Below are 18968 nucleotides of genomic sequence, written 5' to 3' on the forward strand. Positions count from 1 at the left end.
TAGAGAAGGGGTCCCACCCCACGTTGTCTGCAAAAGGGCTCCCAAGATGTAAATACTAATATATTACTAAGACATTATATTTCTCAATATTAAATAAAATTGTTTTTATATAAGTGAATATTTGGGGTTTCCACAAGTATATTAAGTAATGCTGGGACAGTGTCAGGAATAAAGACTCTGTTTCCTTCTTTTACTCCATAAGATTAAAAAAAATAGATTCATTTTTCTTTAGAAAGAAATCGGTCTATGTAATAGAAATCATCACTACTGAGAAACAAAAATAAAACACATTAAATTAGGCTAACTAGTGCCTACACATGCTACATGATTTTCTTTCTTAACAAAATTACGACTAACTAACTTAAAACTAACACCACTTGTCAAAATCCACTCAGACTTACGTAACAGTTTGTCTGTGCAGGATAGTGGCGTCACAACGACCGAACGATCAGTACTACTATATACTCAATCCCATGCTACGAGAGAAAGGATTGTAGCCGGTGATGCTACAATACAGTACGTACTTCTTTCTTCCTGTATCACTCTTTCTTGCTGTACGAATGCAACGGATGGATGCAGCAGCCAGCACGAGCAGGAAGATAGTGTGGCAAATGATACAGTTTTCTAATAGCTCACTACTACACAATATATTTTTAAAAAAATAGAAAGAAAGAAAGTTGGCCAGCGGCCAGCGTTTGCTATTTGGTACCAAAATGTTCACCATTCTCTTAGGTATTGATCAAAACCAATATGATCTCTCTATGACTTACGGTTTCCGAGATATGGCTCCTTAAATCTCCCGAAATCGGATTTTTTTTTTTTTTTGCCAATATCTCGGGAACGATAAGAGTGACACGAAACAGAGTCACTTTCCCAGATAGTTTTTGATGCTCTATCGAATGCAGGGCTCAAAATTGAAAAATTTAGAAATAACACACACACACACACACACACACACACACACACACACACATATATATATATATATATATATATATATATATATATATATATATATATATATATATATATATATATATATATATATATATATATATATATATAGGGTGTTTCAGATAAAACGTCCAGTGCTTATAAATCCGAAACGGCTGAGAATAAAAAGATGAAACAAAAACTATTAAGATAGGAAAATGTCATAGGGCGCATCACATGGTGTTGTTGTGGAGATCCCCAGGGCCCTCCTTCAAGGGGGCCCAGGGGCCAACTTCAAATTTCCAATGGGAACACGTATTGAATAATACCTCATTCAATAGTACTTGAAAAACGAAACAACTTTTGTAGGAAACAATTTTCGATTTGGGCCACCGTTTTCAAAATGGCCGCAAAAAGTGGGTCCTGTATCAGATAAAACGTCCAGTGCTTATAGGCCTAAATCAGAAACGGCTGAGAATAGAGAGATAAAACAAAAACTGAGATAGAAACGATGATAAAGCATATCAAGTGGTGTTGTTCTGGTGACCCTCAGGAAACTCCGTGATGGGGGCCCAAGGTGCCAACTTCAAACTGATACAGGACTTTTTGCGGCCATTTTGAAAACGGTGCCCCAAATCGAAAGTTGTTTCCTACAAAAGTTGTTTCGTATTTCAAGGACTATTGAATGAAGTATGATTCAATACATGTTCCCATTTGAAAATTTGAAGTTGGCCCCTGGGCTCCCTTGAAGGAGGGCCCTGTGGGTCACCACGACAACACCATGTCATGCGCCCTATGACATTTTTCTATCTCAGTTTTCGTTTCATCTTTTTATTCTCAGTCATTTAGGATTTATAAGCACTGGACGTTTTATCTGATATAGGACCCACTTTTTGCGGCCATTTAAAAACGGTGTCCCAAATCGAAAATTGTTTCCTACAAAAGTTGTTTCGTTTTTCAAGTACTATTGAATAAGGTATGATTCAATACATGTTCCTATTTGAAAATTTGAAGTTGGCCCCTGGGCCCCTTGAAGGAGGGCCCTGGGGTCACCACAACAATACCATGTGATGCGCCCTATGACATTTTCCTATCTCAGTTTTTGTTTCATCTTTTTATTCTCAGCCGTTTCGGATTTATAAGCACTGGACGTTTTATCTGAAACACCCTGTATATATATATATATATATATATATATATATATAGAGAGAGAGAGAGAGAGAGAGAGAGAGATAATTCAGTAACGAACATTTTAGTTGGTTGAAAAATGTCTATGATGGCTATAACGCAACAATACTGCATTACATTTTGTGAAAGGCTATGAAGATCCAGAACGTTTTGGGACCTTCACTATAAGGTCTATTTAAAAAAAAAAAAAGAAGAAATAACAGAATTATTGTTAACTGATTCAGATTTTTCCAAAAGCCGAATGTTGAACAAATTTTACCTTAGTGTTACCAAGTCTATATTCAGAAGTAAAATTTAAGGAAAAAGAAGACCAACCCTTATCTTGAGTCCAGGATTTTAAATAGTACCCTATTAAGTTACTTCGGACTAGTGTTTAGCACAAGTTAATAAGGAGAGTAAAATTTAGGGTGAAGTTTACAGGTCCGGGTTTGATTCCCAGCAGCAAAAGTTAATTTTCAATATTCTTAATGACAAAAAGTTTGCTGGTATGTTAAAACAAAACAAAGAAATACTTTATTACCTGGTTCCGTTTTCATGTGTAGAAGGTGGCCGTTTATTGACCATTACGTCCGTAGATTTGGCATTACCATTTAAGTCATCACCTCCCATTCCAAAACACAAACACTACACACATTCAGAGATAAATAGAAAATAAATACAGTAGCTGAATCAAACACAAATTAACGATTGAGTTGTAACCTGTCGTTAAGTAATCACAGAAAGAACACTTTCTCTCACATTCGAACTCGTAATGGCAGTTAAAAGCGTCATAGAAAAAAGGCGGCTGTGTAATATCCTAAACCAACACCAAACAGCTGCGCTGAGATCCGCTGAAAGAGTACAAAGTTCTAGTCTTCAGATAAATATGAATTTCCTAACAGAAACAGCACAATGGTATACGGACTATTATTATACTTTCTTATCAAGAACAAAAAATAAAAACGTTCTCTCCTTATTCACAATGTTGATCCGCTCAACGTATTATTAATAATGTCTAAGCAATGTACTGTAACCCCAACCATGAATAATGTCTTAGCAATTGTCAACTCGTCCTACTTAAAGACAAAGGCAATGAACTCGGATTCTGACAGATCAATGATTTAGCCATCAACATAACTTATGTTTAATTCTCAAGCATGCGAATGAATAATATCAGCAATGATAAAGAAAACACTCCGTATCCAATTCTTCTTAACAAGCAACGCCCCTTTAAAGTAAAGTTATTTTAAAAGTTCACTGCACTCTTTTCAAAATTACGGAAGCCTTGAAAATGTTTTGCAAACAGGTTTGCCACTTGCGTTAAAGATTATACTTTGCAACATATGTCTTTATATCTTGTTTCCTCTATCTTTATCAAGGTTTTGTAGATTGTGCAAGCAAGTTATCAAGGTTAATGTATGTATCAACGTCTTAAATATTACAAACAGCTACATTACGTATGGTGTTACGTATTTCTACTCTACTGATGGGACGAGATAGCTGGAGAAGGTTTCTGAACCGGAATGCATTTAACTACAATGGTATGACTTTGGCGAGAACCGAAAGGATTATCGCCGCAGACACAAAAACCAATAGATCTTATCAATCCAATCATGGTTGTTACTATACTACTTATCTTCCTTTGTCCCATGTTATCAACCCACCCAAAGGTATTTTATTTACCATAGGCTTTCCGTTAACATTCTATACACCCCATATGCATCCGTTATTCTAGCCCTTTCGTGCATAACGTCCACTGGAGTGGACACTGCTGATTGGTTACGATTGTATTCTGTCGGAACTCTCTACCCATATCCCAAGTGCATTCTTTTTCAGTAGAAGTTACCTGGGTGGCCTGACGATCTGAATTTTTCTGCCACCTAGCTTAAAACTCTGAAAGCAGGGGTGTAACGTCATCGGTGCATACTTGAAACAGACAAGAAAGAGTCGTGGAGAGTTCTTCTGAAATATCTGGTGACATCTTCTATGGAGGGTGTGCCAAGCAGGTGATATTTTTTGCTTTTCTTTGTTACAATGTCTGAAATAAGCTGACATCATGATATTATCTGGTTTTGTTCTTGTATCTAGAAAACTCATCCCAACATACATGTCCCATGTAGTGGGCAGCATGTACTTGAAGCACATTTGTCTGCAACAATCTGTCCACTATAGTGGACTTCATGCATCTATTGAAGGTATGATTGTTTTTGCAAAAAGTGATGCTTGCCACTCACCAAAATATAATTGGAGCCTCTATGGCCACCAATAAGCTTCTTTAAGACTTCTGACTAATATATCTGTGAAATCTGGGTTCGATTTCCAGTTGGTGTCATCACACTTGACTCCAACACGTTATGGCAGACAAAACATGTTGCATAAAGTAAAATCCCTAGATAAATCTTCGTATTTCTTGCCAAATAGTCATTATATGGGCTTAAAAATTGTGGAATTAGTTAACTTAATTCTACAGAAGATCTACAAGGGCTAAGATACTCTAGACCTCTATATAAATTTACAAAATAATTATAATAAACAATAAAAAGAGACAAAATGATAATCATTTTTGTTCATTTGATTTGGGGCCATGCTAACTCAATTGTAGAGTGTTCACTTCTGGTACGTGGGGTCCCTGTCGAACCCATCTCAAGCCAAGTGAGTTTTGTAGTTGACAGACATTTTGTGCGCGTGTTTTCTCAGAATTCTGCCGTTTCCTGTCACTTTCTTCACTCTACCATTTCATTCATTCACGTCATCAAGATCACCTGTACTATCGCCTAACCACAAAACTGAAGGATGTTCAGTTCATTTGATTTTTCTAACAAAGAGGGGGGGGGGGGCTAATCACGAGGAAGGTTAGTGTACGCGATCGATGACACTCAGTCGATCCTGACCAAACTCGGTAGTGGTGGTAGATAGAGACGTAGGCAGAATTTATTTTGGGGATCCAAATTCAATCTGAGGATAAATTATATTAAAATTTGTAAAATTACCCCTAAAATTAAACTAAATTTACAGAAAAGTCGAAATTTCTAGGAAGGAACCCGGGCCCCGAAGGACCCACTTCCTGCATACATCTCTGGTGGTATACCTTGAAATATGCCGAAGTGCCTGGTTGTGAAGATCTTTGCTTTCTGAGTTATGGGCCATACTGAAATTAAGGTTAGAATTTAATGAAATATTTCCATGAAAAGAAAAAACTCTGTAGGCTAACCGCTATAGAACAAATCTGTAATCAAATGTTAATTTGATCCATAAGGAAAGAAATAATGAGACACTGAACTAGCTATGACTGTAAATATAACGCATACTTCCAATAAAGGTTTGCTTACAAAAAGAAAAAAAAAGGCACGAATTCTTTTCATAGTAGGAAAATTTGCTTGTTGGTAATAACAAAATTGAACATTTCTGTATTTGAAACAATGATAATAACGGACTATATTTCAAATAATGAAATTGGTTGGTTTATGCGAAGTTTAGCATCCCTTCAGCATTGATCCTATGTGAGACGTTTAACTGCAGATTAACATAGAATCCAACAACACGAGCTCGAACTGGGAAAAAAATGTAAAAGATATTGTATTCAAAAGTACATCAATAAACACAAATTATGAATAAATAAAATCAATGTAGCAAAAATATTAAAATTATGCGAGGATCTTGTTCTACTGGGATTAGGGATGGGCACGAACGAGTTCGAGCGAGTTTTCTTTGAAATTCGACTCGACTCGAAACAGACATCTTTGAGCTCGACTCGAGAACTCGACTCGAAAAAAATCTTCCAACTCGACTTAGAACGACAGCATGTATTATTCGGCATGCATGTATTATTCTTTACCTGCACCATTTAGATATTTTAATCAAAGGTGTTATAAACTAGTCAACTATTTAATTATTTTATATAGGTTAGAAGAAGTTATATATATTTTAAAAAATATAATTATTATAAATGTTTTGTATCTTAGAATCAGGGGCGGATCCAGGACCGACTTCTGGGGGGGCGGTGGGTTGTCATACTGCTACTTTTAAGGGTTCCAAACTTTGGGATGGGTTTTATTTATATATATATAATAAGAAAGCTTTCTGTTCTGGGGGGGCGATCGCCCCGATCGCTCCCCTCTGGATCCGCCCCTGCTTAGAATGTTGATTGTGTAACGATAGCAACGAGAGAATACATTGTGGTATGATGGCTGTAAACAGCCTAGATATAACTATACAATAAATACATTCGAATAAGCAATATATGCAGTTTTTGTGTTAATCTAATACGTGTGCAACTCACTTATTTGAACTAGGGAACAACGATTACGTTGTAGACTCGAATTCGGGTCGAATTTCGAGTCGAGTTGAGCCAAAACGAACCAATTCGAGCTAAATCCTTTGTGCAGTTCCAAGTACTCTCTTTAAGTATCCTACATAGACAATATAATTAACAATGATACTACTATTGCAACTTATTATTATTATTATTATTATTATTATTATTATTATTATTATTATTATTATTATTATTATTATTATTAACACAGTGTATAATCATGAAAGATAGGCGGTTTGCATCTGAATACTAGAAACTAGTTGATTGTCGATCTCAGTCGTCGAGAAATCTTCAGGAGACAAGAACATCTGCCACGAGGTTTTGGGTTTGAGTTCCGGAGGAGCAAGTATTCGGGCACGAACCAAAATTTGTTGAAAGTTATAGAGCCGTTAACACCGACAAAATATGTTCAAAACTGCTCGGCCCGGGCTTAGAGTTGTCAAGAGCTCGAATGGTTCGGCTCACAGCTCATTCACTATGTCGAGAAAAACCAAGAAGTAAGCCGAGCCGGCTCAAGCTGATTGCTCATCCCAATCAAGGGGTTCGAGCCATCGTCTCAGTTGAGTTGAATCAAACCGAGCGGATGGACTCGTTTCAACGGAGCTGGCTCAAACCAATCGCTCACATGTGCCGAGTTCTTGGCCCGTTCCAACCAAGCCGACTTAGACATTGCCTCAATTGAGCCGAACCGATGGCTCATCCCAACCGAGCCGGTTCGAACTGTTCGCTCAGTAGAACTGAGTCGATGGCACACCCGATCCGAACAACAACGAGCTGCTTGCTCACCCCAGTCGAGCCGGTTCGAGCCATCGTCTAAGTTGAGTTGATTGGAACCGAATGGATAGACTCTTTTCAACGGAGCTGGTTTGAGCCGATGGCTCACATGAGGCGAGTCCAGTGACTCATCCCAACCGAGTCTGCTCGAGCCATCGGCTCAATTAAGCCGAGTCGATGGCTCGTTCCAACCGAGAAGGATTAAGGCCATGGGCTTATCCCAACTGAGCCGGCTCGAGCTGTTCGCTTAGTTGAACCGAGGCGAGCCGGTTGACATCACTACCCGGGTTGGGCTTCTGCTTTGGTTCAAAAATTCGACCGTGCAGGTCTCAGTCTTGATGGTAAGAACTACAGTATATACTTATATTGGTACGCACGACATCTGAGGCTATCTCGTTATAAAAATCTACTGTCGTCTCGTTATCGAGACGAGACGATGCACTAAAAATACCCCACGAGATGCACTTAATAAACGAGACGAGGTGCATCCCTCTCGTGAGCGAAACTAAAAGTATTCCACATTACTGCTTACATTTCTCATGGCTTTCGCTTTCCAGTCAAATCAGGCCATGGTTTCAAAACGAGTTAAAACGAGCTGAACAAGCGAGCCATTTATCAAACTTGACTCGACTCGAAACTCGGTCTCAAAAACAATGACTCGGCTCGGAACTTGACTCGAGTCGAGTTTCCAGTCGAGTCGAGTTTTTAGATCGACTCGTGCCCATCCCTAATACTCATATGATATTTTAAATGAAAATAAAATAAGCAAAATGTCATGTTCCAAATTTTACAAACGGAGAAGTTGCCATATTTCTGTAGAATCAAGTACACAAATCACTTCCACAGGATACATATATTTTATTTTTTGTTCTATGAATTGAAAGGATAATAAATTTTTAGAGCAACAAAAATCGGAATTATTTTGAAATTGCAACAAAATAATCTTATCAACCAAATGTATGACTTCGTAAGCACTATATAAGTTGCTCAGTAGGAGGAAGTGTGTACATTGTCACGAGTTTTCTTCATGGAGGACATTTCATAAATATGTTATCTGTTATACATGTACAGTAGGGTGGAGCGAAAAAATCAAATTTTTGAGTATTGAATTCTAATAGGGCTCAAAAATTGCGTATTTGCGTGCTAATCAATGGAGAAATAACGAAAAAGATCATACTTTGGAACCTTCATTTAGCGCAAACGACCTTTTTTTTTTTTATGTTAAAAACCACCAAAATTTACTTTTATGCAAGACATATACATATTACTTCTTTTTCATTTCTATAGCGTCCAAGTGCTTAATTTTAGTTGTGTGAGTTCATATTTGTTAATAATTCGTTAATGTAAGTGGTTTTATTTATACATTTTATTTTCGTGATGATTTTGCAGCTCTTCGCCCATTTCTCATTTTTTTTTAATGAAATGGCCTAGAACTCACCATTAGAAGGTAGCTGCAATTCGAGTTCCACCCACATCCTACCAATTAGCGTGTGCTAAATTATGTAGATTTAGTCAAGAATTTAGCCTTACATTCAGATTTTTTAATCAAATTTTGGTATTGTGAGTCTTGAGAACAAAGTTGCTGTAACGTAGCCATCTCTTTTCTTGTCTGCACACTTTTCCTACAGAATCTGTGGGAAGTTTGACACGTCTTTCAACTTCCTGAGTATGACATGGAAAATTTAACAAGTCAAACTCATGACCGATTTATCATAAATACATGAATGATAAGTTGTCAAGTTTTCGTGCACTGGAGGGCTAGACAGCTTACATTTTCTCCAATCTATCAGCTCACTGTCGTCCGTGGCATTAAAATTTAAACAGAGCCATTCAGACAGGGCAGTGTGCTCCAGGTGTAGCTCCTGGACCTCTCAGTCACTCCCGATGACTGACTCACAAACCGGCTCTTATGGTTGTACATTTCTCAAACAAATCCTACTAACGAACTCAAAATCCTTCCAGACTACATTATAAAAACATATGCTCCTGTCTGGTTCGACATAAAGAGATATCAGTCAGTGAAATATGGACCTAAACATATTTTGAGGTACTTCAAACAACGATTCATTTGCCAAACAACATTAAAAGAATCATCGATCCTGTGATGAAGAGGAACGCGTTCTTCTATCATCCAGAGAACATATTGTTGGCTATGACAGCGGATGAGAGACAACACCTACGAGAGTTGGGTTGCAGGAGAGTACTAGAGGCAAGAAATCAATATCCGAAGGGGAAATCTGTTAGAACTTATGTCCCTTTAATAAATTTTGATGTCACGGACGACAGTGAGCTGATAGACTGCAGAAACTGTGAGCTGCCTCCTCCTCCATTTGGCTACAGAAACTACCTTATCATTTATGTATGATAAATCTGGTCATGAGTTTGACTTCTTAAATTTTCCACGCCATACTTAGGAAGTTGAAAGACGTGTCAAACTTCTCACAGAGTACACAGGAGGAGTATATATTAACGAATTATTAACAAACATGACCTCACACAACTAAAATAAAGCACTTAGATGCTATAGAAATGAAAAAGAAGTAATCTGTATACTTCTTGCAAAAAGGTAAATTTTGGTGTTATATATATAATTTTAGGTCGTTTGCGCGAACTAAAGATCCAAAGCATGATCTTTCTCCTTATTTCTCCATTGATCAGCACGTAAATACGCAACTTTTGAACCCTATTGGAATTCGATACTCGAAACTTTGATTTTTCGCTCCACCTCAATGTACACCTTGTCTCAAAAAGGTTGAGCGCATTCTTTATTGGTGTTTTGAGGCAAAAATTTTCTAAGTCCAGCTTCGGGTATCTTCGGGAAAAAGTAAGCCAGGTTCGAACCTCCAAGCCAGCCTTTGCAATCGAGAAAAAGTTTGCAGATGTGTTTTTCTTCTTTTAAATATAATAAGACTTGTTACCAAGTGTTTAAAAAAGCAACATTGATTGAAATACTTAATGATACAATATTTCGAAACCTTGCACATACTTGTTTGTCATTTAGCTTTCTATACGTAATGGAGCATTTAAATACGTTAAAGAATCTTTCCATATGTAAAAGAATGCTCAAAATTAAGAAATAGAACATAATTATCGCCTGAGTACTAAAATAAAAGTCAAAGTAGAACAGAAACAGCGTTTGTCATGGATATGAATGTCATAATTATTTTGAGATCCGTTATACATCGCTAGAAGCTTAGTTCTAGAAGTCCTTGTGTTAGCTCATTGGTAAGCTGTCGGATTTCAAATCATAAGGTTGTGAGTTCGAATCCCATCTGGGTCAATACTTTTTTTAAAATTATATTTTCCGCAATGCATGAAAAATTATATAAAATAATTACATTAAAATACATAAGTTGTTTATATATAGCATAATAATTACAGAACATAGTAATTATTATGTTTAAAATATAACATCTGAGATAATTTTCACAGTAGGTCGTTATTATATATGAGAATGTTAAATACAAGTTCGGAAAATCGTTTAATAGCAATAAATAAGTTATGTAGTGTATTTATTTGCAGCTATTTGTCATACAGATTTAACTTCTCAATATTCTCATTACAGTATGTTATTTATATTCGTGAAATACAGTATATTCCTACGGATATAGGAAGTGTATAAACAGAGTATCCAAAGTCGTATCCTGCTTCAAGACACATAGCTTTTCCCGATCCCCTTAACGTCACGGGAAGAAACACAAATTCTCTTTAGAACGGAATGTCGTTACTTAGAGTCTCATTCGAATACGTTGAATATGCTTTTGTGTATTCATCTCTCTCTCTCTCTCTCTCTCTCTTTCGCTTTGTTTATGTGTGTGTGTGTGTTGCAGAATATCCCAAGTTGAATACAACATTTGCAAAGTATATGAGCATCATTGTCATCGAATACCAGAAATTGAAAGTCGTGTTTCTTCGGGTTAGGTTTACGTGTTCATGTTAGCTCACTGGTAGAGTACGGACTTGCCACTGAAGAGGTCTTGGGTTCAAAGCCTACAGCTAATTATCATTCTTTTGTTAGTAGGATTGCACAGAAATCGGATACAAGGAGGGGTTTACTTCTAGAAATATTTTCAGAAGCGTTTAGGTAGCCCTGAAAAGGGCTGTTTTCGGGAGTTAAGGCGGGGTCATTAATATTGTGTCCAAGACCCTTCTGAATTTATTACACGCTCCATTCTTCTGGGCATGGAATCTATTACATGGGTGACAAATCTATCTCCTTCCCCTACCTCCAGCCATGCTTCGGAAACAAGATGCCACAGGTCATCCTGAGTTCTTGGTGGATCTGCCTCAGGCCAACTTTCCCTTAGAGTACGCTTCACTTCTGCTCACATATTTTCCATGAGATTGAGGTCTGCTCCACGAGGCGGCCAGTCGATTAAATCAATCTCAGGGTGCCCTGCGAACCATTCCTGAGCCACACGGGAATTATGTATTGGCGACTGGTATTGCTGGAACTGAATTACACCATCAGGCTGAAACAGATGGCACCATGATATTACTGATAATGTCTAAGTACTGAGCATTGTCCAGATGTCCTTCAATTCTATGAAGCTGTCCTGCTCCGCGACTGGAAATCCAACCCCAACATAAAATAGATACATGGCCACTGCGATTGCAAGCAGCCACATATCCATGGTCATATCGGGTGCCTCTCGGACGATACACAAAAACTACGTTTTCCCAATTGAGACCCACATTCGCCTGTGCAAACGCGAGACGGTAATTTTGTGGTCGTCTGAGAGTTTTTCCTTCACGGCAGCAACACGGCCACGTAACCCAGCATGACGAAGCCTTCGCAGAGCTGTATGCTTACTACCAGGAAAGAGAGAAGCTTCCCTTATCTGTCTAGACGTCCTTAGTGGGTCTAACCGGGCTTCGTTTACTAATCTCGCATCTTGGGCTTCGGTTGACACATGCGGACGACCAGGAGATCGTAAATTACCAGTCTGACCTGTAGCACCATATTTCCGAATCCATTGCCTTCCTGTAGAGGCCGGGACACCTACTCGCCTGCTAGCTGCAGTTGCAGAATAACCTTCAAACTCCCATAAAGTAAATACTGCTGTACGTCTATCCATAGTTACCAATGTTCTGAGCTGTGAGAAGAAAGCAATAGGTAAAAGCTAGTACCTGACGTGTGATTGGTTACTTGCACGACAAGCCTATTGTGGGGAACAGCGTTGCCAGATCTAGCATAATGATGCTAGATCTAGCATAATTTGCATGTCTCTAGCGCCTAGCATCTTGCTTTTAGCAACCTGCCCAAATCTAGCACAATTTCAGCAAGTTATCAAAAAGCCGTAAAACCTGGAGAAGTTGGTCGTGGGAAGAAAAAGAACGGCAGAAATGTATCCAAGATCATCAGTCATTGTGATTTCCATACGGAAAAGAGCATTTACGTATGAGCTCAGTTATATTTCAGAAGCAGCTTCCGAAAAGCGGTCATGTTAGCTCAGTGGTACACCACCGAGCGTTTAAATCGTGAGTTCGATACCCGTTCAGGTGAGATTCCTTTATGATATTCTACTTTCCTCAATGCATGAAAATTATGTAAAATAGTTACATTACAATTCATCAGTTGTATATATTTTTCAATATCATCAGTTGTATATATGAGTTGAATATATATATTCATATCATCAGTTGTATATATCAGTTGAATATATATATTCATATCATTTCACGGCATAAGTAATTCTTATCTTTAAAATATAACATCTGAGGTATTCACAGAATGTCGGTGTGTTATGTGTGAATATTGAATACAAATTTAAAAAATCGTGTAATAGCAATAAATAAGTTATGTAATATATTTATTTGCAGCTACTTTCATCGCAGATAACTTCTCAATATTCGCATTACAGCATTTAGGTAGAGCATATCGAAAATCGGATCGTGGTTCAAGACAAAAAACTAGCTAGCCCCAAACTGTCACGTAAGAAATTCACGAATCGCAAAAGTAAAGTGAAGAGATTGAGAGCGGTAATTCCTTAATCGCTCTCTCTCAACTCTCTCTTATCTGCATTTATACATATAAAAGTGTATGTATGTATGTTCCATCATAACTCATGTATGCCTAGAGCAGGGTTTCTCAACCTGGGAGTCGCGGCCCCTAGGGGATCGCGAAGATAGGCGGAAGAGATAAATATAGTTAGAATCTAATACCAGAAATTATTTTTAAATATTATTTTTAATTTTGTTCTGATAGGCATACGTTTATTTTTTATACACACTGTAAAGAACAATAAAAAATAAGTCTACTGAACATTTTCAAAGGGTGTAGAATTCGTGTTACTATTCGGTTCAAAGTCTCTTGTCGTCGCGAATTCTGTCGAGAAATTTGAAGCTTAAAATATACAAAACGATAATCATGCCTGTTGTTCTGTATGGTTGCGAAACATGGTCGCTTACTCTGAGGGAAGAACATAGACTGAAAGTATTAATATTTGAGAACAAGATCCTTAGACGAATATTCGGACCCAAGAGGAACGGGAATGGGGAATGGCGGAAACTTCATAACGAGGAACTACATAATTTATACGGTTACCCAACATTGTTAGGGTCGTCAAGTCTAGGAGGCTTAGGTGGGCAGGTCAGGTAGCTAGAATGGAAGAAAGTAGAAACGCTTTGAAAGTCTTGACTGGAAGACCAAACGGAAAACGACCATTAGGAAGACCTAGGGGCAGATGGGAGGACAATATTAAGATGGATCTCGCTGAGATAAGAATACAAAGTAGAAACTGGATCCAATTGGCTAAGGATAGAAGTCAGTGTAGAGCTTTTGTGAACGCGGCATTGAACCTCCGGGTTCCATAGGCCATAGAGTTAGTTAGTTAGTAGAGTTGTTTAAAAATGAATTTAAATCAAAGAGGTATGATATAAAACTAATGAGAACTGTATATAGAAATACTAGAAAAATACACATGAAACAAAACCTGCACATTGAAATACAATTAAAATTAAAACCTAATGAGATACCTAAGCATGGTGTAATTTCACTAGTGCAGCAATGCCCGGTTCAATCTTCATGACGAATATTATCAAGCCGTTTTCAACTGATAAGTTATTTCTTATCTTTGTTTTAATGTTTACCATAAAAAAAACAAAAAAAAAAAACACTTTTGCACAAGTACGATATAGCAAATGGAATTATTACTTTTAAAGCAGCAATCACCAGACCAGGATATTCTTCTCTCCTCATCAGGCAGAACTTGTCCAAGTCTTCGTTACAGAAAACCAGTTGCAAAGACTTGTCGCATGATCATTCTATTATTTGGTCAAGAAGTTGTGGAATCAGATACGTTAATGACGTCTTCAATGAAGGAGTTTAACATCCATCTTGAACCAGCACCTTCGTCGTTGGGAATATAGATATTACAGTTACTGTATCCACTGTCAGTGCCGGGCGCCGAAAAAAGGGGCCACACATTTCGTAGGAAGTGTGTTACTCAAGTTAGGAAAGTGCATGTGCACATGTGTAAAATAGAAGGAAAAACGTAATAAAATGTGCTCAAAATTAAGGAAAGGTAGGGTTTATTTTGAAATGTTATTGAGCTTCGTGCCAACCATGGTGGCGCTTCGTAGCTAGTCTGTCGACGTCACTCATATATACTAGGGATGGCCATTTCCGGAAAAAGAGTTTTCCGGTTTCCGGAAATCACATTTTCCGTTTTCCGTTTTTCCGGAAAATTTTCCGTTTCCGTTTTTCCGGAAAATTTTCCGTTTTCCGATTTTCCGGAAAATTTTCCGTTTCCGTTTTTCCGGAAAATTTTCCGTCTTCCGTTTTCCGGAAAATTTTCCGTTTCCGTTTTCCGAAAAATTTTCCGTCTTCCGATTTTCCGGAAAATTTTCCGTCTTCCGATTTTCCGGAAAATTTTCCGTTTCCGTTTTTCCGGAAAATTTTCCGTCTTCCGATTTTCAGGAAAATTTTCCGTTTCCGTTTTTCCGGAAAATGTGGTCATCCCTAGTCTGTAGGAAGTTTAACCTTTTTAAGAGTTCTGGTATATTTGTATACCATGGCGTACTATCGTCTTTGACCGCTTGTTTAGGTTCTATAACAGGTATTTAAGCCGGGATTTTTTTATTTTTCAAGTCAAGAATGGACCAAAAAACACCGTAGATGTGTTTTGGAACCGGATGGTCAACTTGGCGGCGCCAAGTGGTACGAAGGGACGTGACTTTTTTCTTAAGGCAAATTTCAAAACTTTTTCACGCCTTTAGTTTTCAAGATATCAGATTGAAACTTGCATAAGGATTGTGTGTAGACCTACCTTTGGATATTTATCAATTTTTTTAGATCCCTACGTGAAACTGGGGACGGGCCCGAGGGGTGCAAGTGTTACGAAGGGGTGATTTTTTCAGAAAAATTCCGTTTTTTTCTTTTTTTGATTTTCCGGTTAAGGTTTATGATACCGACACGTGGTACCGTTGGTAAATATGCTCTATCGTGAGAAAAACGAGGTATGAACCATGATCCTACGATAAATAGTAAGGAAGCAGTAGCTGTTTGAGTGAAAGTCTAAAATTTTGGACATCCTTAAAGGACTTCTTGCAATCTGACGTCTTTGTTATATTTCTATCTGATAATTCATTGTTAAGAGCTCTTCTTTGTTCTACCAATCTCTCAAGCATTTCATGTATGCTGTTCCACCGAGTTTTAACTTGCTGTATAAGGAAATGTACTTCCAATCCTAATAACCTTTACTGTTTTTCCAGTTCTGACGTTGCCAACGTACTATATTTAAAGTGGGAAACAATCCGACTAACCACAGTTAACATTTTCTCGATTTTCTCTATTGCAAGTCCCTTATTTATATAGAGTTGTAGGGTCTGAGCAAAACAACATATGCTTGCATACGCAAGTTCTCGTACCGCACTTGTGATATTACTAGCATTGTCATAGACAATTGCATGTATTTTATCTAAAATGTTCCACTACTCTGCAACATGTGCTAAGTGCTGAGTTAGGTTTACCCTTGTGTGCCTCACTTCTATTTCAATTATTTGAAGGACTGAACTTATTGAACTTAGATGGAAGCATATAGTGGGCTGTGATTGTAATATAACCTGTGAAGCCCAGCTATCTGTTGTCAAATCAATCGATTCCGCAGCCACACTTCTCCTTAGAAAACAAGGCCTCAATACGGCGAGTCATAGTTTGCCTGGATGGTGAGTGGTAACTTGGTTCTACTTCATTCATAAATTCAAGAAATCGAATTGCTTCAACGAAAGGCAAAGGAAGAAGATCCTTTGATACCATATTACTTATTTTACTATGAAGCACCTCTGCTCTTGCGGAAGAACAAGGTTTAGGGTCTCTGATATAAGACAGAATTCTTTTCTGTTTCTTACGTACTACTATGTTCCCTTATTTGTAAAACATTTTTTCTGGGATCTTTCTGTTACTTTAGATGCATTTGAGCGTGCGCCAGGTGAAGCGATAACCTGAGATATAGAGGTAGCAGCACTTAGATTATCATCTACGTTTATGAAATAATAATAATAATAATAATAATAATAATAATAATAATAATAATAAAACACTTTGATTGCATTAGGAGTTCACAATTTAGTAACAAAACATGAATGTAGAATAATAAGTAGAGCAACCCACATTATGCTTTATTTTTTTCCAAATTATGCTTTATTATTAATTTCAATCATTGTTTTACATTAATTGTGTATAACGTATAATATTTACTATATATTAAATATTCTAAATATCTTGATCTATTTATTAATATTTTATGCAACCAGTTTCTTTCATATTTAATGAACTTTCTACCTAATGGATTGTAAAGAGAGGCTTTACTCGAGTCAGTTTTTTTTTTTTTTTTAATCACTTGTGTGCGCCTTAGAGGTGCATATATATAGAAAGGGAAAGTAAAAGATGCCACCAAAAAGTACAGAAAGTGCTCAACTTCAAGAGGTACACATAACAGTATAGTGTGGAGTTCTTGTGTACTATTCATTGTTGGTGGAAGTTTTCTTCTTTTTGTCCTTTATTTTTTTCTCCACGTCAAAAGATTAGACCAAAAAGTTTACAGAAATAAAAATAAGCTTTTCATTGTTGCATTGTTATGTTCTCAATGAGTTTGCATTGTAAATATTGTTTCTTAAAAATATTAATACAATATTTAAACTTGAAGTTAAAGAGATTTTTTAAAGAATTGTGCTATATCTTTTAAATTATGCTTTATGCTTTATTTTCTAAAATTATGCTTTTAAAATTAGTTTCTTCTGGACCCTTAGACAGCCACAACCATGTTCAAGGTACCAACCACATGTGCAGTGGCGTATTTAGGGGGGGCTTCCGGGCTTAAGCCCCCCCCCGAAATCTTACTTACTATAGTAAAGTATATGAAATATCTTGCAGAATTTTCACATTTTCAGGCAAAGCCCTCCCCGAAAGTTAGCAAAGCCCCCCCCGAAAGAAAATCGTAAATACGCCACTGCATATGTGTAAATAGCTATTATGCTTTTTATGCTTTGTATGCTTTTGGGTTGCTCTAATAATAAGTAAAACTTTCAAATGCATACAGAAACATACGTAGATAATAAGTCAGCATTGAGAACTGAATTGATGTATCGATGACTAGGTGTAATCGTCCTTCAGTTTAAGAGAAATTAGCGGGAAAAGTTACGAAGAGAATTACGTGGAATAGATCATTATATGAATAGCTGGCGCTAGTTTCAAGTAGTGTTACATACTATGGTATTTATAGTCAATAGTACCGGTATTTGGAATTCGTGACGCTAATAGTTGCAAGATGGTAACACTAGGGTACAGTGTAAAATTGAATTACATCAGTAGAATTGAATTTATCTTACGGGTTTAAAAGGTCTATGGCACAGGTCGGATGTAACTGAGTAATAAACTTACAGAAAAAAAAACATCGGGACGATAGGGCGCTCGAATCGAACATCGGCCTTCTGAATGTTAATCCGATGTTCTAACGCCTGAGCTCAGTTGGAATACGTAGTGTACTCCCGCCAATACTACTGCGTGTGGATTCTATAGAATCAATCTAGGGCGCCGATTTCTCTGTAACTTTGGGGATCCATTTAGATGCAGAAGGTATATATGAGGGTTTTAAGACAAACTGAATTCAAATTGTGCAAAATATTGTATATTTATAAATAGAATGCGGGGTCCACATGAACTTTAAGGGGGCTGCCCCCGGCCCCCCAGGATCTGTGACCTTGACAGATCACCGTGGTCACGATAAGCAATGAAGAAATGGTTGGAATATAAACATACTAGTTGTATTAATAACACACTGCCAGCTCTACTGCCAGAGTTCTGCCCTCAGGTACACGCATAATCGGGGATTCCCCGAAACACACGCATGATGGGAATGATCTGCAAGCCCTCACGCAAACAAAAAAAAAGTACATGATTAAGCAAGTGTACAAATAGATGTAGGAGGAAGGAATGTTTCGTCGCTGATTTACTCGACCTTTTTTCTCCTATCCACTGTTGAGTTGCGTTTCTATAGCACTAGATGGTGAAGAGCATTGCCTCATTTACAGGTTGTTTTCGCGTAGCATTTTTCGTTATATTTCTTAATGTAAGACGACCAATGTCACTATTCCAAGTGAACATTTTCATTTTCCGGAAAATTTACCGTCTTTCGTTTTCCGGAAAATTTCCGTTCCCGTTTTTCCGGAAAATTTCCCGTCTTCCGTTTTCCGGAAAATTTTCCGTTTCCGTTTCCGTTTTTCCGGAAAATTTTCCGCCTTCCGTTTTCAATTTTCCGGTTTCCGGAAAAATTATTTT

At 37.5% G+C, this 18968-nt stretch overlaps 1 protein-coding gene across 3 annotated transcripts in view; it reads right to left on the minus strand.

The window, feature by feature from the left end:
* LOC145671120 (facilitated trehalose transporter Tret1-like) overlaps positions 1-18968 on the minus strand; it is a 167282-nt gene that overhangs the window by 81498 nt on the left and 66816 nt on the right. The window contains exon 1 of one of the 3 annotated variants that reach the window (XM_081739911.1): positions 2642-3342. The exons of the other annotated variants lie outside the window; for them this stretch is intronic. Coding sequence (XP_081596037.1) covers positions 2642-2730 — 89 coding nt within the window. The 5' untranslated portion in view covers positions 2731-3342. Of the gene's footprint in view, positions 1-2641; positions 3343-18968 lie in introns of those variants that run through there. 3 annotated transcript variants of the gene reach the window in all.

Source organism: Thermobia domestica, chromosome 15, assembly GCF_964235325.1.
Source record: "Thermobia domestica chromosome 15, izTheDome1.hap1.1, whole genome shotgun sequence".
Classification (NCBI taxonomy): Eukaryota; Metazoa; Arthropoda; class Insecta; order Zygentoma; family Lepismatidae; genus Thermobia; species Thermobia domestica.